This window comes from Ictalurus furcatus, chromosome 16 (genome assembly GCF_023375685.1).
Source record: "Ictalurus furcatus strain D&B chromosome 16, Billie_1.0, whole genome shotgun sequence".
Classification (NCBI taxonomy): Eukaryota; Metazoa; Chordata; class Actinopteri; order Siluriformes; family Ictaluridae; genus Ictalurus; species Ictalurus furcatus.
Genome location: NC_071270.1, coordinates 8,417,562 through 8,443,211, shown reverse-complemented (window position 1 = coordinate 8,443,211; position 25,650 = coordinate 8,417,562). Strand labels below are relative to the sequence as shown.

At 37.6% G+C, this 25,650-nt stretch overlaps 2 protein-coding genes across 6 annotated transcripts in view; one reads left to right on the top strand and one right to left on the bottom strand.

Moving 5' to 3' along the window:
* The first annotated feature begins 6,259 nt into the window (after window positions 1-6,259).
* si:ch211-244c8.4 (APC membrane recruitment protein 2) lies at window positions 6,260-9,806 on the top strand. The gene has a single exon (XM_053645907.1). It carries the CDS (start codon window positions 6,686-6,688, stop codon window positions 9,125-9,127), a length of 2,442 nt encoding a protein of 813 aa, XP_053501882.1. The 5' UTR covers window positions 6,260-6,685; the 3' UTR covers window positions 9,128-9,806.
* A 2,226-nt stretch (window positions 9,807-12,032) lies between these two features.
* The window catches only part of phldb2a (pleckstrin homology-like domain, family B, member 2a), an 87,700-nt gene continuing 74,082 nt past the window's right edge, over window positions 12,033-25,650 (bottom strand). For all 5 annotated transcript variants that reach the window (XM_053645424.1, XM_053645422.1, XM_053645419.1 and 2 more), the window contains 5 exons: window positions 25,544-25,634; window positions 19,043-19,189; window positions 18,425-18,644; window positions 17,995-18,080; window positions 12,033-13,888 (listed from right to left, as the gene is read on the bottom strand). In XM_053645424.1, the coding sequence (XP_053501399.1) occupies window positions 13,748-13,888; window positions 17,995-18,080; window positions 18,425-18,644; window positions 19,043-19,189; window positions 25,544-25,634 (685 nt within the window). In that variant the 3' untranslated portion in view covers window positions 12,033-13,747. The remainder of the gene's footprint in view (window positions 13,889-17,994; window positions 18,081-18,424; window positions 18,645-19,042; window positions 19,190-25,543; window positions 25,635-25,650) is intronic.

The following is a 25,650-nucleotide window of genomic DNA, read 5'->3' as shown; positions in this document are numbered from 1 at the left end:
GGTTTAATAAAGGAGCTGTATAAAAGCCTCTGACGTAAAAACTTAATTTTAATAAAAGCTTTGCTTGAAGCTGCTTTAGAGTAATTACTATTAGAACACTGAGATTTTACACTTCTAGCACTAACTAGTAGATTATTCTTTGGAGTCGGATAAATAAGTTAACAGTTATTATTAATTGGAGTCAGATATTTAATTAAATGGAGTCAGAGATACAAATCATAAAGCTAAAACACGCATTCAACCTTCGGCTGCACCTATTTCTGTCGTTGGTTACTGGAAAGCAGTGGGCTAAGTAATAAACCTTTTATATTTGAGCCCTACATCATAATGCCTGCTGCTCAGACAATTCATTTTCAATATCCTTGTCCACTTAAGCTTCAATAATACCTCTTCAACACTTTAACTAACGTTTAGCTGGCTAATTAGTTAAGTTTTACACATTATTTCACAGTTGCACAGTTCAGGGAAGTAAAATATAGTTGACATATAAAACCTATAATGTTTGGTCATGCCACACAGTCACAGTCATTAATTGTTGTAAATAAAACTAATGCTGTATCCCGTATAAGTAGCAGCTGGGAAGTGCACAGAGAATTCGACAGTGAGTTCTTAATTGAATGGAGCGCTAACGTTAGTTAGTGAAGCTAATTTTTAAAGCATAAAATTTTTGTTTTAACTACAATGTTTGGCAGAGGTAGAAAACAAGAGAAAGGATCAAGAATATATTCCGTGGTTTCTGACCAGTAACAAGCACAGCCTGTCTGTTGCGGACAGTGGCAGCAGTCAGTGTGAGAAGCTGGAGAGAATGAGGGAGATCTGCTTTTAAATAAAAATCTCAACCTGTTTTGTAAATATGATTAAAATAAAAAATCAGCTCAAGTCACTATCAAAATCACTTAATATTGTGATACTGCACTTGAGCTATAATCAGTGTATTTGTTGTTTTTCAGTATAAATATATAAACATCTTTTAAAATGAATACATTAATCTGACAAAATACAAAAACAAGTCTTAATATCCAGTGCATGTTTGCTTTTCATGTTAATTTATATTTTTTAAGAAGAGTTAGATTTTTTTTTTTTTTTGCTGTTGCGTGAAACATCAGACCACTAGACACGGCTGTGCGCAAACATCATGATATTAAAGGCCTATATATAGGCTAGTAGAAGTTTATTTATTTAATTGTTTATCTAATGTTAATTGTTTAATCTAATGTCCATGTAACTTACGTTGCCTTTTTAATTTCTTTGTTAAATTTGAAGATGACGGTGGTAGAAGTTAACCTGTGTTTTTTTTTTTCAACTGGAGGTTGATCTGTGAAAATATTTCTGTTTATTAATATTTTTTGCATGTATATTTCATTTGTATTTATCACCAATGTATCTTAAAAAGCTCGTTCATATCATCGCTGAAAGATCCACCGGAGAAGTATTAGAGACGTCTAAATAAGACCTCTTCCAGATGAAAACGGAGATGTCGTGCAGATGTCACGAAAATTTATTTGTGCTTATTGTTTCTATAGTAACAGCTCATACACAGGGACTTGTACAGCGGAGGCTCCACGAAATATAAGACTAATAACAAACGGATCTAAAATGAGCTGTTGTTTAAAAAAATATTATTATAATTGTTAATTGTTGATGTGGTTTTCTGTTTAAAAACAATCTGCTTTTTGTTAGGAGACATTCATTCAGCAGTTGTGGAAGGAGTCTCTCTTTCCGTCTTCTCCGCGTTGAAGATAGGCAAAATGATAGGCTGCGCTTTGTGTGTGTGTGTGTGTGAGAGAGAGAGAGAGAGAGAGAGAGAGAGAGAGAGAGAGAGATTGTGTGTGTGCGTAAGTGCGTGCGAGAGAGCGAGAGAGAGACTGGCGAAGAATGACTGTTCATCACGGCTAAAAATATACCATAATGAGAACAGGAACAAACAAAAGAAGAGCTTGCACTGGCATTTCTTTCCACCAGGTGGAAGTAATGCCATGGGCTTTTGAATTTTTGTGCTGGCTTTAAACGTTCAGCAAATCCTAATGGCCAGGGTGTGGCAGTGCTGTGTGTTTCCAGGTTTGTGTTTCGCGGGGGTAGGAGGTGTTCGTGCACAAGCAAAATTGTGCTAGTTTGCCACAACTTTGGCGTGGCCTTAAACATATAATACTCATAAACTGCGGGTCTTAATGATAGTAACATTGCATTATTATTATTATTATTGGCCCAATCACAGAAGGCGCTGGAACCGAATTGTTTGTGTTTGGATTTTTTTTTTCTGAATAGGGGTCCAAGCATGGAAGGTGCTGGATCCCTGTTATAAATGTGAGGATGTTTCTTTCTATTTCACTTCTTATTAATATTTCTCTGCCTTAATACGAATCCTGCAGACCAAACTGTAAGTTGCAGAGACATGAAACTACTTTTGAAACCCACTTTTGCAAACTAGTCCTAGGATAATCTGCATAATATGCTAATTATCTTTGACTAGTTTTAGTGTTAATTTGAATATTAATTTGCATAATATACGAATTAGTGTAAAACCTTGAACAATAAACTAAAGAAATAAAAACATGACTGCCATCAGCCAGCCAGATTTAAATAGGCATTTGACAGGGTTAACATTAAGCTATCATCACAAAACTTAAATGGTAGGTTCAGGTAGGAACCCACTACTACCTGTTGCAATTTCACTCAAATTGGACACTGAGGTGTGCTATTTTTATTTGTCTTGAAAAATAAGGTGTACCGATAAATTTTCTTTTTTTTAGCATGATTGTTTTGCTTAATCCATGAAAACTGACTTTTATAAAATTTCACTCTGCCCAATCAAATTTGTTAGAATTTGCATAATATGTGAAACCTACTTTTGCAAACTATTCCTAGGATATTCCTTAAAAAAAATAATAATAATAAAAAAAGATTTCTTGTCAAACTACTAAAGAAAATGTGAACCAAAATAATTATCAAAAACATGCTGCCCTTTATAAACATACCCAAAAATTATGAGGTGGCAACTAATTTACTCAAAGCTTTAACTCATGATTGGTTGCATGGATTTGCACAAAACCTTAAAGGTATACACCAATCAGCCATAACATTGAAACCAACCACCTAATATTGTGTAGGTCCTCCTTGTGCCATCAAAACAGCTCTGACCCATGACATGAACTCCACAAGACCTCTAAAGGTGTGCTGTTTGATCTGGCACCAAGACATTAGCAGCAGATACTTTAAGTCCTGTAAATTGTGAGGTGGGGCCTCCATGGATCAGATTTGTTTGTCCAGCACATCCCACAGATGCTCAATCAAATTGAGATCTAGAAAATTTGGAGGTCAAGTCAACACCTTGAACTGTTTGTTATGTTCCTCACACATGTCATGTTCCTGAACAATTTTTGCAGTATGGCTTTTGGCAAAATTTCAGACATTTCATACTTATTACATTATGTTCATCTATTTGATTGCTCTATGTGCACTTGGCAAGAATTGGCCACTGTGGGTGATATTTGTTGAAAGAGTTTGGACCCTGATAATTGCCTGTTGCAGCTATTATTATTATTATTATTATTATTATTATTATTATTATTATTAACAAAATCACTGACAAATTTTATTCACTCCATTTAGAAGAAGGTATGCATCACTCTGCCCACCACATATTTTCACCTTTGCATTTGAGTGTTTAATGAATATGTTGCTCCTGGTGGATCTTGCTAATAATGCCAAAGTGGGAAACATAAAATAGCATCTTGTATGCATATGGTAGAACACATCAATCTTGCATTAGTTTAAAGCATTCTTTCTGTTGCATAATCCACCTTGTAGGGCACAGTTAATTACTTTTGTTAGTTAATTATTTATGAAAGCAATTATATTTTTACAAATATGTTAAACAAACAGTTTAGTATATGAATAAATGAATAAACAAACAAATAAATGAAGTGCCCTCCACTAATATTGGCACAATTATTGGCACCCTTTAAGTCAATACTTTGAGCTACCTCCCTTTGCCAAGATAACAGCTCTGAGTCTTCTCCTATAATGCCTGATGAGGTTGGAGAATACATCGCAAGGGATCTGAGACCATTCCTCTATGCAGAATCTCACTAGATCCTTCAACTTTTGATGTCCACACTTGTGGACTCTCCTCTTCAGTTCACCCCACAGGTTTTCTATGAGTTTCAAGTCAAGGGATTGGGATGGCCATGGTAGGACCTTGATTTTGTTGTTGGTAAACCATTTTTGTGTTGACTTTGATGTATGTTTTGGATCATTGTCCTGCTGGAAGATACAACCATGGCCCATTTAAAGCTTACTGGCAGAGGCAGTCAGGATTTCATTTAATATCTATATTAATATTTAAGATATTTGGAAGGGTTTTAAGAAAAAAGCTTCTACTCTCATCCAAAAACATACTCAAACTGAAGATGCTTGAGTATGTTTTTGGATGACAGTAGAAGCTTTTTTCTTAAAACCCTTCCAAATATCTTGTGGTGATGTAGGTGACTTCAGATTGTAATTTTGGAGAATTTCTGACACCAAGACGCAACTACCTTATGCAATTTCCAGCTATGATCCTTGGAGATTTTTTTAAACACTCAAACCATCCTCTTCACAGTGCATTGAGACAATATAGACACACAATTCCAGGACGATTCATAACATTTCCAGTTGACGGGAACATCTTAATTATTGCCTTGCTGGTGGAAATTTTTTGCTATATTCTTATAGCCACTTCCCATTTTGTGAAGCTCAACAACCTTTTGCCACATATCACAACTATATTCCTTGGTCTTACCCATTATTATGAATGACTAAGGGAATTTGTTACCTCTGTGTTACCTCACATTTATACCCCTGTGAAACAGGAAGTCATGGTTGAACAATTTCCTGTTCCTAGTTACCCAGGTGTACTAATAAAAATGTTACATTTCAATGGGAATATACTTCAAATATATTTTTCTCATATGAATTCATAGGAGTGCCAATAATTGTGGCACACATATATTTAACAAAATATTTGTTTTGTTTTTTTATAAACGTGTTTTGTTTGCAATTGTTTGATATCCATGAGAGCAGAGTAATTTTGTGATTTTTGTTTTAACAAAAGATCAAAAGGTTAAACAATAAAGACAATTTCGCACAGTCTTCTTTGCTCATATGTATCAAGGCTGCCAATATTAGTGGAGGGCACTGTAATACATAGTACAGATTCATGCAAAATCCACATTTTATCAAATAAACAGAATAAAGCTACATAAAAATAGATTTTGCTCTTGGTAGCAAGAAATATACTACTTTTATTTTAAGTATTTGAGTACTTAAGTGTAAATTAATGTATTTGAGTATAAATTAAGATTTACATATTTGCTCAGTTGCAACTATATTATTATATTAATTACAAAACTTATAATTGTAAAACAATTCAATAAAAGGTAAACATATTTTGTTCCATGATCCTTTCAGTGTGTCATGGTTAATTGAGAATTTTTAGGTTATGTGATAGAAACAAACACCCTGTTCTTCCTGCTACCATTCACATAAAGCCTAGAAGACAGGGATGTCTTGTGCTAGGAGTGAATAGAGGATAGAGGAATAAATATTATTCATTTGAATCTTATCTAACACACTTTGTAATGAGCTGCTTACTAATTATCTTGATTATACTTTCACCTAGCAAATATACCTTTTAATTACATTATATTGTAATTGCATTATATGGTAATTGTATTATATGGTAATTGCAAGATTTTGTCCAATATGTTTTTCTTCAAATGTTCATGATAAACTTCCACTATATTCTACTTTTCTATTAAGTTAACTTAAATCTCTTTCAGTAGTAGCCACTGTTTAACTGTTGGTTGTTGTTGGTTGGGGAAATCCCCTTCTCCAAATCCCCCCCCCCTCCAAATCATCCACCCCCCCCCCCCCCCTTTACCTTGGGCAGAAATTATGTTTGAATTCTCACAAACAGAGAATTGAATTATCAATACATGAAACATAATCTTAAGACATTAATACATATGCATAAGCTAATATTTAAATGCAGCTTGAGGGAGTAGGCCATACTTATTTGAATTGTAAGTGGTTTGAGTGACATACAGTATAAAATTTCCAAGGGCTGATGTTTAGAAGCTGTTTGAAGATGTACTCTCATTGTCCTTCCTTTGAATGAAAGCTGAAATGTTGATGGTTGAAATATACAATACAGCAACATCCACTGTAGTGTAAACAGGACACAAAGAAATATTTTTTTTGTATGAATTTCACCCCCTTGATTAATAAAGTGATCTATCTAAATGTTTAAGTAGACTATGAGAGACTGGAGACCAGGAAAAGAGAAGACAGAGGAGTGTCTGGAGTAGTATGATGACAGCCCTTGGCTCTGCTCCATTGCTGATGAAAGCTGCTTAGACCCACAGTTGCCATGGAAACCAACTGGAGCAGCCAGAGAGAGAGAGAGAGAGAGAGAGAGAGCAGCAGGAAGGTGGGACAGAGGGAGAGAGAAAGAGAGCTGTGATAGAAGAGCAAGAACAGAAACGGATATACACATTTTGAGCCAATCTACATAATCACAGGCAAGGAGAAAGATTTTTTTATATTTTTTTCATTTTCAAATGAAACATTTGTAATTGATTTGTGTTAGGTGATTTGTGTTTAGCTGCGAGAGAACAATAGACACGCTGATACGCTGAGTATTAACATGGATGCCCAGTCAGAGAGCTGCGAGCCCCCACCTCAGCCTCCTGGTAAAATACGCAAGGCACTGAAGCTGTTTAGCAAACGCAAGACAGGCAGTGGGGTAGCCAGTATCTTCTCTGTGCGTGTTAAAGGTGATGGTGGGCTCAAATCACCCCCATCAAGGAGCAAAACCCTAGATGGATTAACAGAGACAGTGGCTCCAGAACAAGAGGCAGAATCAGTGGACCTAGACCAAGAGGACAGCCACAAAGGGGATGCTGCATTGGATGAGCCGACAAGCATGAAGAATAATCTGGAGTCAACCTCGACCAGACAGTCCATCTCTTCTCTCACTTCTGCCAAATCACTGAGCTTCCTTAGCATGCTTCGGCGGAATCAGAAGGGAGGAGGGGGAGAAAGAGAGGCCCAAACTGAGTCTCACAGACTTGGGCAGCAAAGGAAAGGCCTTAAAAGTCTGTTTGGGAGTGTACGTTGGCACAGGAAAGACAAGGAAGAGGAAGTTGAAGATTTACCTGGTCCTCCTCTCCTTGCCTCTCGTTCTAATAGTGTGGAAATCATGAAGGAAAACATGACCCTGACTCCAAGGCCTGTACGTCACTCTACAGATAAATCAGAGTTTCAAAAACAACCCCCTCCATCACAGGATGACCATGTCACCCTTGAGGACAATAATGAGGTGAGTGGAGCTGCTAAACCATCAACTAATGATAGACTGAGCACGCTACTTGGAGATATCTCATCCATATTGAGCTTGGACTCATTAGCAGGTGGTGGTGATATTGTTGCAGATGTAGAAGCAGAATGGGTCAAAGTCAGTAGTCGTGTGGAGGTAGAAGCTGGCACATGTGAAGCTGTGAAAAAAGAGAAGGCTTTATCAGTTCCAAAACCTACACTTTCTGCTGCATCTACCCTTATCTCTACTTCTTCCACTATATCCTCTCCTAAAACAAAACTAATTTCTTCATCTACACCACCCAAACTCATGCCTAGTCCTACAACAAAACAAACACTTTCACCTCCATCTACTCCGAGCCCTACTACTTCAACTAAACCTATCCCATCCCATATATCTCCCCATACATTTATTCTCACAAAACCAGTCTCATCCCCTGTACTTAGTCCTGACTCTTCCCCTATCCCATCACCAAACATACCTGTCCCTATTACCATCCCTAAGTCCCTTCCAACCACACCAACTTTAACTATTCCAACCAAACCTACTCCCACCCCTACATCTCCACTTACCCCTGAGCCATCACCTAAACCTTCCCCTATCCTTTTCCCTGCCCCTTCCTCTGCTACTATTTCTAAAACTCTTATCTCACTCACAGAAAAAGCTCAAGAGCCTGCTGCTGCCATAATAATTGAGCCCACCCACACCCCAAGTCCACCAACCAAACCCACCCCAACTGCTGCTCCCACACCCATAACAAGACCCATTCACTCCATAGCCCAGGATACTAAGCACATTAGTGCGCCAGTAAACAAATATCCTCCATTTATCACATCAACCAAGCCTGTTCCAACTGCTCCAGTTATCAGACCCAAAATTGTAACTACATTTGGATTATCAACCAGCCGCAACACTGCACCTATTATCAAACCTGAGCCAAAGCAATCTGCTCATCAAATAAAATTAGGTCCCTTCCAGTCCCAGGCTGAAAGAAATGGGTCAGGGTTAGTTGTCCCGAAGGCTTCACCTGCAGAACCTAGACCTCCTCATGTTTCTAAACACTTGCTTGCAGCTAGCAATCAGCCAACCCCTGCAGTTCCATCTGTTACCTCTGAAAACCCTCCACATAAGCCAGAACTTGTTCATACTTCTCTACCTTCTGGGTCTTCCCTGCTGCCAACCTTGTTGACCAGTCCTTCTCCAAACATTACACCCTCATATGTTTCAAGAGGAGAGAAAGGGCAGGAAGATATGGCAAGCCTAAGAGTGGTGGAGGACCCCCAACCTGCGTCTTCTTACAAACCGGAGAACAAGACCGTCTCTGTAAAACCCACAATTCTCAGTAAGATCCCTGTAAGTGATTGGGGAAAGTCAAAACAGCACCAAAAAGATGCCCAATCCAATGGCGAAGAGAGACAGTGGAACCTCCCAACACTAGTGCATGCAGAGGAGACCTTGATTTCTCTCTCCCGGGGGAGCAGCAGCAAGGATGCCCTGAGTGACCTCTCTACTGAATCAGGGGCCATTACCCCTGTCCTATCCCACAGCAATGAAGATATACCAGACTCAGCAGCCTGCCCCACAATAGAGACAGTCGGCATTCCCAGGGAGTCCAAAATTCCCATCAAACCTGGCTCTACTGCAACCTACCATGCTTTGCAAGGGAAAATAGAGGTAGCACGCTCGAAGATCCCTGTCTCTAAAGTGCCCATTCGTCGGACTACCAGTAAGACTGGACCCACTTCCACAGTTGCTGCCACACGAAAATAATGAAATGTTGTATGCTATATTGCAAAACACAAGATATTCCATTTACAACTGTTCAGAAGCTTCTCATATTTGGACATGGATCACCATACCTTTTCACAGCCTCTTGGATCAGATGTCCTCATTGAAATAATGCAGGATTTTTAGTGTTATATTGGACTGACCTGAATATCTGTGTTTAAAACTCTGTATGTACTGGGTATTCCATTTCATATTGTATCATTTGAAAAGACACATATGTTATGAATTTAACATTTATGAATTTAGAAAGCTGTGTGCCACCAAGGAGAGAGAGAGAGAGAGAGAGAGAGAGAGAGAGAGAGAGAGAGAGAGCAGCTAAAAGCCCAGTTGGGATTATTTCTATGGTAACTTAACATGTAAACAGCAAGACAGACACTGAAGCACAACAGCTCTTGCCCAAGAACTGAAGCCATGTAGACCTTGCTTGATGTTTCATAAACCATCTGAAATGGAGTGTCAAGGTTATGTGGTTTTTACCCTGGTCTGAACCATCAGAGGAGCTTAAGTGTCACCAAGTTTGGGTGCTTTTTTCCTGCCACACAGAATTTTCTAATGGAGTTTTTTGTAGCCTTTGTTACATGTATTTTGCAGATCTTTTGTCTTTAAGGTTCTCAACCCTTCAGTGAATATTGTGGATCCATGTTTGTCTCTCTTGGAACTCTCCAGCTTACACAAAAAGTGGCAGGATCTCTCTCTCCTACATACGTTAACAGAAGGACAGGATGTCACATAATATGCAGCAAAATGCATGTCCTATTTTGGCACCACGGGAGCCATTGTGCTCTTTTTTTTCTCTCCACACTTTTTTTCTTCTTCTTACATGTGCTGAAAAACACTGCCTGTAAGCAACATTTTAAGTACTGGTCAGTGAAGAACACTTATGCCTTATGGATCTAATTCTTGGGACATATTGGATTTCTTGTCCATTTGACTGGAGTGCAAATCAGGTAATTTATTTGAATAAATAATACTGTTAGACAATGATAGAGTTGTCTAAAGGACATTAAGAACAATAAGTAAGCATGTATGGTTGATGGGCCTTCAGTCAAACACAGGATTGATAGATCCATTTGCCAGTGTCAAATGCTTTGTGCATGAGTAGTAGAAGATTGTTTGTGGTGTGTGTGTGTGTGTGTGTGTGTGTGTGTGTGTGCGCGCATGTGTGCGCGTGTGTGTGCGTGTGTGTATGTCATTGTTGTTCTGTTTCCTGTATAATCAATAAAATGGAACTATACTTAGACGTCATTGCACATTACATGTACAAATTGCTTTTAAATTGATAAGTGGATGGTGCTTAAAGCTGAATGTGGCAAAAAGAAGGACAATATTGGCATTGTCTGAAAATACATACACTCCTTGTTGACACATGACTCATTTATAGACTCAAAGTGGGATGAAAGGAGGAGTATCTTCACCTTTGTAAGTTATGAAGTGTAGATATTTTCTGGAAGACTTGGCCATTCACCTAATTGGGTCTCTGTGTGCAGTTAGAGGCAGCCTTTTAGGGATGATTAAACACTGATTAAAGTGAATACAGAGAAAAGTGGAATATTGGGGGAAAGGCAGAGAGGGAAAGCTTCAGTCCAATCAATTGCTGCTATTAATATGTAAATGGGTATAATTTCAAAACATCATATGCCATTTGCATTAATTCTGATGATAAAACAGATCACAAATAAAATTCCTACATTTCCTGATTTATAAATTAAACAAAAAGGATCCAAGAATATAGAATGCAAAAGGAGACCAAACTCGTTCTTCTTTTTTAATTTGCTGACAACATTCAAGTGCATACTAAGGGATGCACCTAAATAGTTGTAAAAACTGCTGGTTAAATATTATACAAACAAAAAAAAAAAGATAGCAACTAAGTCAGATGACTGATCTTGCTTAATAGGGAAAGATTTGGGGTCTGATTGCAGTCACGAGGCAAGCCAAAAGGAAGTGTTGTTTTTCCTACTAGCCAAATGAACAAAGATTTGATATAGACTCTGCACAATGAAACAACACAATGTTCTATTCATGGAATGAAGCATAATGTTGTGAAGCTGGGGAGAAAAGGATGTGTTATTAAGCTAGGAAAGGCATACAATGCTCACAAACCTACTACAAACCTGCTCTGTTTACAAATAAGCCAGTGCCTGCGGTCTTTCAAGATGAAAGGGCTTCCTGATTGTATACCAGGACAGCTTTTCTCTCTTTATGCACTTACGAGAACATCTAAAATTCTTTAAATCAGTCCTTTGGAAGGTTAAATTTGTCTTGGTTCTAGCTAAATATTAATCTAACTTCTCAAACTGGCACAAGATCGTTGTGGAATGGCATGGAATAACAATGCTTTAAAAGCAGGACAAATTCACAAGTCTCATGAAAGGAGTGCTGGTAGTATTGTATACAGGAACTTGGAGTAATGGCAACCATAATTAAAACAAGACTGAAAGAAAATAACTTAACCTCAACGCAAAATGTGTTAATGATATGTAATTCTTCACTGGCATGCTAAAATTTGCCATAAAATCCCAATTAGGTAAATTTCTCAATTAAGTCCTTTTCTCAGTTAAGCATTGGTCACTTTAATAGGAACACCTTCACCCCTGCTCATTCAAGCAATTCAACCAGTTGAAGGTTGAAAAAAAAGAGGTGTGATCATAATGTGAATGATCCTAAAGACACTCTCACATTGGATGAAAGTACAAAAAGTTTACATTTCCTACATTTTTGTAGAGATTTCCAAGGCTGAGCGGTAGACCCATTGCATGTTATTGTGTGTGACAGATAGAAGGCAATTGCATGGAGTTCTAATGAATTAATTAGATTATAGTGTCATGTGACAAGTTGCTACACACACTGTGACACACACACACACACACACACACAAATATATTAGTCATTTTTACTGATAATTTATTATGCAATATAATGCAATGCAAGTACATGGACAAATTTCCAAAAATAAGATCTTTAAGTTTATGTACAGTATGAATTAAACTGTGCATGCTAAATCAGAGGAGTCTGTCATAATGGATTACATTCTAACTGATTAAAATTACTACTTCATTAATAATACTGAATGGTTTAAATTATGTATAAAATTGATTACAAAAATACTGTAATACATGTTAAAAAGTTAAAAACATGAATGCTATTATACTGTGAGAAAGTAGTTCCTTTCTTAGACTGGAGGCATACCAGAGTCTGATAAACGCCAACGTAACATCTAGTACAATGAATGCTTGTTCAAATATCTCTTATAGCATTAAACTGACAAATGTTCAGTATATATTTCTGATACACTTGCTGTTTGTGCAGCCTCATTGCATTAAACCCATGGCAATATTATTATACAACTAAGTGCCACAATCTTATCAGTCATAAACAATGTATTATAATGTATGTGTGGATAAAGATGAGTGTGCAAATTAATACTGACATAGGGTTGACAACAATCCATGACATTTTGGTACCTGTTAAAAACAGATCTCCAACTATGCTCCTGCCATCAAATGACACTGAAACATTTCATCATTGTCATGATAATTTTGTCTGGCACATTACCTTAAACCTGATATTAATGTAATTCTTAGCATGTGATGCTATTATTGCTCGTATATTTCCTAATAATAAAATAAATTAAAAAATACTACAAGAATGGCTCTCTTTTCAGACTTCAGAGCAGTCATTAAATGCGCTGGCATGTGGTATTTTTTATAGCCATTAAATCTTCAAAGGACAATGATATCTTTTTTTAAAACAAAATAAATATTTCCACTGTACCGCTGATGAATTTAACAGGCCTACAGGAAATAGGGCTTTACTATGGCCTATTATGAATGCTGCTGCTAAAATATTAGCTTCAACAATGACAGAAAAGGATCATAATATTTTCTGCTGAACTGGCTCCTATTAGCTTGTCATTGTAACAATTCAGGGGAAAACAGAAAAGCAAAATCCTATTTAATAAACAAATGACAAAAACTTGAATTGGATCTTAAGACCTACCATGAGACTTGTATGCATTCACATGATGCAGATTTTCAAATAAAGCATGTCTTTGGTGATCTATATCCTGCCTTTGGTACTCTATATCCTTCTGGTTTACTGTGAGCAATAAAAAGCAGCAAATTTGTCTTGACAGACATTCCTGGCAAACGAAATAAAATAAAAATAAAAAAACGCTTTAAAGAAATTAACTTAAGAACTTAACTTAAGTTACAAGATATATGGACAAAACATGCCTACTTATATTGGAAAACCAAGGCACTTTAAAATAACAAGAAAAAAAATATGATTCAAGGTTATACACAAGTAGTTAAAATAGAATAAGGTAGCATTTTCTCTGGTTAGCATGTTGATAAAATGCAATAAAGTAGGGCAAAAGCAAAATATTGGTGCCATGCAGGAGAATGTTTCCAGAGCTACATCACACGGAAACTCAAAAATGGGACAGCATACATAGGTTTGGTGGTGGTGGGGGGGGGGGGGGGGGGGTTTATGACATGTATAAAGGTGAGCTAGAAAAAGGCTTCCTCAAATAGCAGTAAGTACCAGGATGTAGATCCTTTCCAAAAGCTCAACCAAACCTCTGTAGAAAGCTGCTGCTGCTTAAACCAGAAAGTGTGAGTAACCCTCTGCTCCCGTAACAATCACATCCATCCAGATCCGCATGGCCTCTGGAGACGGCGCTACCATGAAGTACACGCGATCATGTGTCTTTATGCTGAATGTTAGTGAAGGGTTTGGACTCTGTTTGTGTGTGTGTGTGTGTGTGTGTGTGTTAGAGAGAGAGAGATAGCAAGGGAAGAGATGTATATTAAACAACAGCTTTAGCATGTTACTTAGTGAAATACAATAGATGTAAAAAGTCTACACTTCCCTGTTATATAGACACACACACACACACACACACACACACACACAGTGGGGGAAATAAGTATTGGACCCATCAACATTTTTTTAGCAAACAAATTTCCAATGAGGTTATTCACATGAAATTCTCACCAGACATCAGTATTAACTCAAGAAATGTGGAAATATAAAGAATTCACAACATTAAAGTCCATACGTAAAGTTGTGTGTTATAAAGTGGAATGACACAGGAAAAAAGTATTGAACACGCTAAGAAAAAGCAGTTCTCCCAGGCAAGGAACCAGCTGAAATCCATAAGTAATTATACCCCCTATCTGTGCAAATAAATATCAGATGGGTTAGTAAATTGATGGTCTATAAAAAGGCTTTTCGTTACCAAGGTGTCACAGAAGAAACATCTCATGATGGGTAAAAGCAAAGAGCTCTCCCAAGTCCTTCAGAACCTTATGGTTGCAAAATATATTGATGGAATCGGATACAGACGTATTTAAAAACTTCAAATCCTCCAATAAGCACCACTGGTTCCATTATCTGCAAGCGGAAGCAACATCACTCCATCATTAACCGGCTACACACAGAAGCTCCTCCCAAGATTTCTGACCAGGAAGTCAGAAGAATAGTCAAAAGAGTAGCCCAAGAGTCAAGAACCACTCGGAAAGAGCTCCAGAAACACTTGGAAGCAGCAAGTGCCATCATCATAGAAAAAACATTAGGCAATGCACACCACTGATCACACTCACCCCACAAGACTCCACTACTGAAGAAAAGGCATGTTGAAACTCGTTTAAAGTTTGCTGCAACTCATTTGGACAAGCCTATGAAATACTGGGAGAGTGTAGTCTGGTCAGACGAACGTAAAATGTAATTTTTGGCTGTCACACTACACACCATGTTTGGAGAGTAAATGGCACTGTACATCACCCTAGAAACACTATACCAACAGTGAAGTTTGGAGGTGCTGTGGGGCTGTTTTTCATCGCATGGTACTGACAGACTTCATATAATTGCAGGAACAATGAATGGACTCCTTTACTGGGAGATTCTTGAGAAGAATCTGCTGCCATCCACCAGAATGATGAAGATGAGATGTGGGTGGACCTTCCAGCAGGACAACGATCCAAAGCACACAGCAAAGGAAACTCTCAATTGGTTTCAGAGAAAAAAAATCAAGGCGTTAGAATGGCCCAGTCAATCACCTGACTTGAATCCAATTGAACAAGATTTAAAGACAATACGTTTAGAAGAATAGGCCTAAATCACACCTGAATACTACAGCCGATTAATTTCTTCATAGAGGAAGCGTCTTGAAGCTGTCATTACAAACAAAGGCTTCTCCACTAAGTATTAAATAAATTACAGTTAGCATGTTCAATATTTTTTTTCTGCTTTATTACACGTAACTTTATAGTTATGGACTTTAATGTTTGTATTTCTTTATATGTGTGGATTTCTTGCGTTAATACCAAAGGCTGGTGAAAATTTGTGAATGTGAATTATCTCATTGGAAATATATTTATTGAAAAAAATGTTGACGCGTTCAATTCTTATTTCCCCCACTATATATACATATTTTATATATTATATAAATTGTGTACAGTGGTATTTTAAAGTTTCTATATAGAAACTTAAATATATAGATTCTTATATATAGAATTTTCTATATATCATAAAAAATATGACCCAGAACATCATCAGATTTTTACACAACTCTTAAAGGTAGACAACGAGAACCCAATTAAACAAATAAGACAAAAATATTATATTTGGTCATTTATTTATTGAGGAAAGTTATCCAATATTACATATCTGTGTGAGGCAAAGTTATGCTAACCTTATGTCCTAGTCCTAGATCTAGCAGTTAATTTGAAGGTGAATTTAGAATCAGGTGTTTTCAATCAATGTGATGATAATCAGGTGTGAGTGAGTGATCACCCTGTTTTATTTAAAGAACAGGGATCTATCAAAGTCTGATCTTCACAACACATGCTTTTAAAAGGGTATCATGGCATGAACAAAAGAAATTTCTAAGGACCACAGAAAAAGAGTTATTGATGCTCAACAGGTTAGAAAAGGTTACAAAACCATCTCTAAAATGTTTGGACTCCAGCAATCTACAGTCAGACAGATTATGTATAAATGGAAATTCAAGACCATTGTTACCCTCCTCAGGAGTGGTCAACCAACAAAGATCACACCAAGAGCAAGACATATAATAGTCCATGAGGTCCATGGTCACAACAGCCAGAAAGCTACTGGAAAAATGTTTTGTGGAAATATGAGTCCAAAAGAACTTTTTGGTTTAAATTAGACGCGTTATGTTTGGAGAAATGAAAACACTGCATTCCAGCATAAGAACCTTACCCCATTTGTGAAACATGGTGGTGGTATTATTATGTTTTGGGCCTGTTATGCTGCATCTGGGCCAAGACGGCTTGCCATCACTGATGGAACAATGAATTCTGAATTATACCAGCAAATTCTAAAGGAAAATGTCAGGATATCTGTCTGTGGAGTGAATCTCAGCAGAAAGTGGGTCATGCAGCAAGACAACGACCCTAAGAACACAAGTAGGTCTACCAAAGAATGGTTAAAGAAGAATAAAGTTAATATTTTGCAACGGCCAAGTCAGTGCCCTGACCTTGATTCAATAGAAATGTTGAGGAAGGACCTGAAGCAAACAGTTCATGTGAGGAAACCCACCAACATCCCAGAGCTGAAGCTGTTCTCTATTGAGGAATGGGCTAGAATTCCTCCAAACTGACATGCAGGACTACAGTCCTGGATCAACAGTTACTGGAAATGTTTAGTTTCAGTTATTGCTGCACAAGGGGGTCACACCAAATACTGAAAGCAAAGGTTTATATACTTTTGCCACTCACAGCTATGTAATATTGGATCATTTTTCTAAATAAATAAATGACCAAGTATAATATTTTTGTCTCATTTGTTTATTTGGGTTCTCTTTATCTACTTTTACGAATTGTGTGAAATTCTGATGATGTTTTAGGTCATATTTATGCAGAAATATGGAAAATTGTAAAGGGTTCACAAACTTTAAAGCACCACTGTGTACACACACACACACACACAGGTGCATCTAAAAAAAATGGGGTTTATTTTCATTTCATGTTCATTTAAAAAATTAGAACTTTCATATATTCTAGATTCATTACACATAAACTGAAAGCTCTAATCAGCTAATTTGCTTCAAGTCCAGTGTGAAGTTTCCACAGTCAGTGATGATTTGGGGTGCCATGTCATCTGCTGGCGTTGGCCATCTACCAGGAGATTTTTGAGCACTTCATGCTTCCATCTGCTTCCCCATGATTGTGGTTGTGTGTATTGAACTAGACCGAGAGATTAAAGGCTCAGGAAATTTCTTTGAGTTGTAAGCCGTAATAATCAAGATTAAAACAAAAAAGGCTTGAAATATTTCACTTTATGTGTAATGAATCTAGAATATATGAAAGTTCCACTTTTTGAATTAAATTATGGAAATAAATGTGGCTTTTATTTTGGCTTCTATATTACCGGAAAACCGCAGGAAGACCTAATTTTAGTTTTGACAATTAGAATGCTTTTGCAAGGAAGATTGGCAAAAAGTCAAGATGCCAAACTGATTGACTGTTATCCAAAAAGATTGAATGCTGTGATAAAATCTAAAGGTGCTTCAATTAAGTATTAGTTTAAGGGGTGTGCACACTTATGCAACCAGATTATTGGACATTATTTATTTATTTATTTTCCCCTAAATTGATTTTTATTGTTTTCCACTTTAATTAATATGTTAGTAAAAGGTAGAAAAGGTTCTTACATAATTCATCTTGGTTTCATTTTTTTTACATCACAAAAACCTGCCATTTTAACAGGGTTGTGTAGACTTTTTATATCCACTGTAGTACCTAAATTTTGTACTTTGTTTGACATTGACATTCATGTAATGTTGTATCAATATTAGCTATGTGTCAATTTCTGAAGCTCACCTTATGTGCATTCTTAAGGTGATCATAATACACTTCCTCAATAGCCTGGAAGTAGATGACACCCTTTTTTTTTGCCTCATGCTTATCTACAGAGAAGAGAAACCAGACACAATATTTGAACAGAATTATCATGCACATTATCCAAAACACTGATCTCAAAGCTTGATAATGTAAAAAGAATAAATATAAGAAAAACATATAGCCATTTATCATATTCATATAAAAGGTTTATATATTCACCAACACAACCTGCTTTACAGGGTCAATACTGCCCCCTAGTGCATGAGAAAAGCCACTACATGCATGATGTCATACTTAAGATGACATCACAAGTAAAGTGCTGTTTTTTAATGTACCAAAACAAAATGAGTCCCAGAAGAAAAAACAAAAAAAGATATTTAAATAATGAATACAAACAGGGAGATAGTACCTGCATAGTATGCCAGGGTCCTGCGATTTCGGTCAAAAACAAACCAGCGCTTTTTCCAGGTCTTTATTTTCCCCCCCATCTTGACTAGAAAGCCTCGGCATGTCTTGTCAGTTATAACGAGGTGAAAGCAGGTTTCAGGATGATGACCTGCTGCCTCAATGTGACTACGTAGGTCAAAGTCATCCCTCCTAACCGGAAGGTAACGTGTCAATGGACGAGACTATGGAGACAAATGTCAAATAAAGGTTATTGTTGTTTTTATTTTTTTAATTTCCTTTTTTAAAATCTGTTTGTTTGTTTCCATCCATACCTTTCAACAAAATAGAACGCATTTCCACAACTGCTATTTAAATAATTTGAAGACACAACCATGTTGAAAAACGAAATCCAGCCACTAACAAGTACTAAAATAGTATGTCACATATTGTAAACTATGGTAACCTTGGTGGTGTTCAAATATATGTGGTTTTGGTTGTAACACAGGTTATGACTTCCCATGTGATCTGTAAAAGTTGTGTCACAATAAAATAGGTGTGTGTATTTCAGGTGTGTAGGTGTGTGAAGAGAGAATTAAATTGAAATGTTACAATGCAAACATGCAATTTCCTTTTGTCTCACCTGTGTTCTTTGCTTCTCCCGGAGCTTTACCTCCGTTTCGATAAGTTTCTGCCTTATGTTGGTCTCCTCCTTAAGTCGCCTTTCCAGCTCCTCTCGCCTCCTTCTCTCCTCCTCTAGAGCCTGTCGGCGCTGCTCAATTTCTCTCTCCTAAAGTGAGCCAAACACAAACAAAAGCGTCTACTGATGCATAAGTCTTGATGTGAGGACAGTGAGGTTTCAAAGGAACATCTTTGTGAAACCCCACTGTCTTTGAATGAGGATAAAAATACACATCTTTGCTTTTTTATTTTAAAACAATTTTTGAACTCAAATAAGTAAATAAGTAAACTAGAATTGAAAATATAATATAATATAATATTATATATATATATATATATATATATATATATATATATATATATATATATATATATATATATATATATATACACATATATACACACACATACAGTGAGGGAAAAAAGTATTTGATCCCCTGCTGATTTTGTATGTTTGCCCACTGACAAAGAAATGATCAGTCTATAATTTTAATGGTAGATTTATTTGAACAGTGAGAGACAGAATAACAACAAAAAAAATCCAGAAAAACGCATGTCAAAAATGTTATAAATTGATTTGCATTTTAATGAGGGAAATAAGTATTTGACCCCTCTGCAAAACATGACTTAGTACTTGGTGGCAAAACCCTTGTTGGCAATCACAGAGGTCAGACGTTTCTTGTAGTTGGCCACCAGGTTTGCACACATCTCAGGAGGGATTTTGTCCCACTCCTCTTTGCAGATCTTCTCCAAGTCATTAAGGTTTCGAGGCTGACGTTTGGCAACTCGAACCTTCAGCTCCCTCCACAGATTTTCTATGGGATTAAGGTCTGGAGACTGGCTAGGCCACTCCAGGACCTTAATGTGCTTCTTCTTGAGCCACTCCTTTGTTGCCTTGGCCGTGTGTTTTGGGTCATTGTCATGCTGGAATACCCATCCACGACCCATTTTCAATGCCCTGGCTGAGGGAAGGAGGTTCTCACCCAAGATTTGACGGTACATGGCCCCGTCCATTGTCCCTTTGATCCGGTGAAGTTGTCCTGTCCCCTTAGCAGAAAAACACCCCCAAAGCATAATGTTTCCACCTCCATGTTTGATGGTGGGGATGGTGTTCTTGGGGTCATAGGCGGAATTCCTCCTCCTCCAAACACGGCGAGTTGAGTTGATGCCAAAGAGCTCCATTTTGGTCTCATCTGACCACAACACTTTCACCCAGTTGTCCTCTGAATCATTCAGATGTTCATTGGCAAACTTCAGACGGGCATGTATATGTGCTTTCTTGAGCAGGGGGACCTTGCGGGCGCTGCAGGATTTCAGTCCTTCACGGCGTAGTGTGTTACCAATTGTTTTCTTGGTGACTATGGTCCCAGCTGCCTTGAGATCATTGACAAGATCCTCCCGTGTAGTTCTGGGCTGATTCCTCACTGTTCTCATGATCATTGCAACTCCACGAGGTGAGATCTTGCGTGGAGCCCCAGGCCGAGGGAGATTGACAGTTCTTTTGTGTTTCTTCCATTTGCGAATAATCGCACCAACTGTTGTCACTTTCTCACCAAGCTGCTTGGCAATGGTCTTGTAGCCCATTCCAGACTTGTGTAGGTCTACAATCTTGTCCCTGACATCCTTGGAGAGCTCTTTGGTCTTGGCCATGGTGGAGAGTTTGGAATCTGATTGATTGATTGCTCCTGTGGACAGGTGTCTTTTATACAGGTAACAAGCTGAGATTAGGAGCACTCCCTTTAAGAGTGTGCTCCTAATCTCAGCTCGTTACCTGTATAAAAGATACCTGGGAGCCAGAAATCTTTCTGATTGAGAGGGGGTCAAATACTTATTTCCCTCATTAAAATGCAAATCAATGTATAACATTTTTGACATGCGTTTTTCTGGATTTTTTTGTTGTTATTCTGTCTCTCACTGTTCAAATAAACCTACCATTAAAATTATAGAATGATCATTTCTTTGTCAGTGGGCAAACGTACAAAATCAGCAGGGGATCAAATACTTTTTTCCCCTCACTGTATATAACATGAAAATATATAATTAAAAATATTCATAAAGTAGATAAACTTGATTTAGATGTCAGTTCAGCAATGATGCTTTTTATAATTGTGAACATTGCTAGTATTACTAGAATTGTTAGAATTACTTTAAGTACCAGAATATTTTAGTCCAAAACCTGGTTTTGGTAAGATTTAGAAGTAAGAAAAGAAAGAAAAAGTTGGCATACCATAGCTCCAAAAATAGAAAAATATTCATTATTTGTTCTCACCACAGGTGATGTTTCGAGCCCAATGGCTCTTCATCAGACAGTGAACACATACACTGATGAGCCTTTATATACAACAGAACTACATAACATGATCAACCACATGACCAAAAAAAATACTCAACAGGACAATGAACAAAAGAGAGAGAAACTAGGCTCTATCTACATGGGGTCACCTTGAGTGACTACCTTTGTGTTAAGAGGATCCCTAGAGGTCTTTGAATTGTTAAGAGCCCAATAATCGGTAAAGACAATGAGTGCTTCTGTGACAAGTGGCGTGCAATTTTACACAAATTTGCATTTGATTTGATGGCCCTGATTGTGCAGGAGGTATCCACCCAACTGAGTCAGATTCAAGAAGAAATTGTGGAAGTCAAAACATGCATGTCTTCTGAATATCCAGACAAAGAGGATCTTGATCGACTTCTCAATGAATATATTCAACGTAACTGAGTTGAAACATAAGATTATTGCTTCCAAAAAGAGATGCAACAGATTATGCCAATGGAAGGGTTTACCAATGGAGATCGGTTAAAGTACAGAATCTATGCCTCCATGCCTTGAAAGTCGGATCCGTAAACCAACACACTTCATTTGAACTGATTCAGATTCTAGTTCTTTTAGTCATATTTTGGAGGGAACATGACTCAGTTCCCAGTCATTTTTTGGAGGGAAGGCCTTAGGCAGTAAAATATGCCGGAGGGGTAAAATGAACTCCTGTAAGAGGCCACTATATGACATGCAGAAACATTCAGAAGAAGTAAATGTCATCAACCTATCTAGTAGGTCTATTTCTGATGACTTTTTAACTGCTTTGAGTAAAGTATTTGATGTACATGTTGACATACATACATTTTTTCGGAATTTAAGACTCAAATCATTTTTAAGGATTGCAATAATGTAGATCTTGATGCTCAAACGCCATCGGGTTGTTCTCTGTTGTGTGATAATGTTGTGACATACCCTGTCAACAACCCATTCAGGGATAAGTCTACATTTATTCCCATAACAACAGGAATGCTTCTCTTGATTGCATTGTAGACTTGTTGAATGTGAGATTTCATTATTATTCAAACATAAAAGACAGTTTAAACTGGCTCATAATTTGACAGAGGGGCAAAGAGATGAATTGGAAGCCCTCTAAAAGACAAATCTGTAGTTATTCAAAGTGTTAACAAAGGAGGCACTGTGGTTATATTGGATAGACATACATATGAGGTATGAGAGACAACTTTCTATTACTACCTTCTATGAAATTAAAATATAATCCTATATCTACATTTAAAACATTAGTACATGACTCTTGGCACAATTTTTAGAGCGTGGTGAAAGTTAAGTTTGATTATATATGTGTTAAACATCCAGTAACGCCTGTTTTGTACACTCTGCCTAAAATTCATAAGCCATACAAAGATATTCCTCCTGGTAGGACGATAGTATCAGCTATTGGCTGCTTGACTGAAAAAATTCATAGATTTTTTTCCTTCAACCTCTTGTTTGTTCTCTGCCTTCTTATTATTAGGGATACAATGGATTTCATTGAGATCATTTGATCAAGCTTTGTATACTAATGTCCCATTTGGAGGGGGTTTGCAGTCAGCAGAGCACTAATTAAATCAATGTTCCCATAAGGTTCTAACACTGCTTGTTTAATTGATCGCATGACACTTGTGCTTATACATAACTATTTTTTGTTTTAATGTAATTTTTATCTGCAGATCTCTGGGGTTAGTATGGGCTCTGAAATGGCTCCGAGTTTTGCATCTCTATTTTGTGGGCTGTTTGAAGAACAGTTCGTGTACTATCAAGCATCTAATCCATTCATTAAATCTATCATATTGTGGAAGCGCTATATTGATGATATTTTCTTTATTTGGAGTGGCACAGAATCCCAGCTCTTAGTGTTTCATAGCCTTGTTAAAGCCAATAGTGATTCACTGACATTTACGATGGATATCCAGCAAGATCAAATACATTTTTTAGATGTTAATGTCATTCTCACTAAAACCGGGCTTGAAACTAGTTTATATCATAAACCCACTGAACTTAACACGCTTTTACATGCATCATCATATCACCCTGTTCCTCTAAAGCATTCCCTACCTAGCTCCCAATTTAGCCATATTCATAGAATCTGTAGTGGAGATGATGTTTATCAGCATCAAGCAGAGATCTTGGCAGACAGATTTAGGCAGAGAGTGTACAAAGAAGAGTGGATTCAATCTGCTGTAGCATGTTTCAATAGCTCTTTTAACAAGATTGCCTCATCAACAGATCTAAATGTAATTGCTTTATACAATATTCTCCATAGGCAAAAGACATCGAAGGTATAATTCAGAAATACTGATACATTATTGAGAGCAACCCCAATCTGCAATCGATTTTCGCAAAACCACCTTGTTTGGTCTACAAGAGACCTCCAAATTTATGTAATATGTTGGGAAGGGTGGATTTATCCGTTCCAGTGGCGTAAGTTGGAGCAGCTGCTGGTCTGCTTTGGCGGCGACAGTAGAGGTGGTGCTGTGTCAAAGCAGCGCATCTCTAATTGGATAGCGGAAGCAATCTCTATTGCTTATGAGCCGCGCGGTCTCACTACGCCTCTGGGCATAAGGGCTCATTCCACTAGGACGGTCGCCTCCGCGAAGGCTTTGTCCAAAGGGGCATCCTTACAGGATGTGTGTGCTGCTGCAGGGTGGTCTATGCCACACACATTAATTCGTTATTACAGCCTGGATATTCATTCCACCCCGAGCTTGAGTGTCTTGCAGTGACCCTCAGGCTTGGGTCTTTTTGAACAGGCCGTACCCTCGGTATAACATAGTGGGTATTCTTGTTCCCATAGTGTTATGCTAAACGCAACGTCGAAGTTCCTTTTGAAAGGGAACATCTAGATTACGACCCTGTTCCCTGAGAAGGGAACGAGACATTGCATTGCTTTGTCATACCAGGGCAGGCCTGTGAATTGCATCTTCGCTTCAGATAATAGAGGCTGATGGCGCGGTTCACAGGTGCCATATTTATATCACGCGACGTGCTTAATTGCCATGTCACCTGATCATGGCAGGCCTATAAATAGGCATGATTATACACAAGCTTCAGATGCCGGTCTACGCAACGTCTCGTTCCCTTCTCAAGGAACAGGGTAACCCAGACGATTTGTTTGATGTCCTTGTGTTGAGTTTTTTTTTTGGTCATGTGGTTGATCATGTGATTGATCATGTGATGTAGTTCTGTTATATATAAGGGCTCATCAGTGTATGTGTTCATTGTCTGATGAAGAGCCATTAGGCTCGAAACTTCACCTGTGGTGAGAACAAGTAATACATAATTTTCTATTTTTGGAGCTGTGGTGTGGAGTACATTTTTTTCTTTCTTTTCTCACTTTTTTGTGGTTGAGCACCCTCATTGAGCTTTATGTCCATCAGATGTGTGCACTTTGTGTGGAATCTTTGAAGATTTAGCGGTAAATGGATTTTTCATCAAGATAATGACTCAAACTTGCATCCAAATCAACAGAAATTGTTGCAGGAGAAGAAAATCAATGTCTTTGCAATGACCATCTCAGTCTCCAGATTTGAACTCAAATTGAAGAGGGAGGTCTGCTTGCACAAATCTAGGAATACAGAGGAACTTGAAATGATGTGCATAGAAGAGTGATCCAAGATACCACTTAAGTGTCTCCAGCCTTGTTAGACTTTACGTGAATAAAGTGTGATTACTGTCTTGAGAGGAGACAATAGCAAATATTCATTTCAGAGGTGCCGCTAATTTTAAAACCAGTGTAATGCAGTATAAAAACTTCACTTATTAAGAAAACTTACAAAATACAATGTAAGTTTGTAAGTTACAATGTTTGACAAAATATGTTTAGATTAAACAATTTAAACATAAATCAAACAGAGAAGGGAGCAAAATTGGTATTGCTCTTTGGGTGGGAGGGATGAGAGCGATAGCAAACAAACTGAAGAGCCAATGAGGAAAAGAATCAAACAAACAAATAAATATATTTCCATATGTTTAAGATCAAAATATCACACACTGCATGTGTTATTCATTTCCATGAAGGGTGCCAATAATACTCAAGTTGACTATATTACATCACATTATTACGCAGGAATGTACATGAACTGAGAGATATAACAGATAGTACTACTTCACTATGAGATATAATGGCTAGAGAACGATGGAAAGTGTTACCCTGTGTTCCAGGAGTCTGTTCTTCTCTGCCTGTGCCTCTCTGAGCAGACGCCCCATCTCCTCAATCTTAACCACATTAGATATGCTGGCACTGTTGACACCAAACA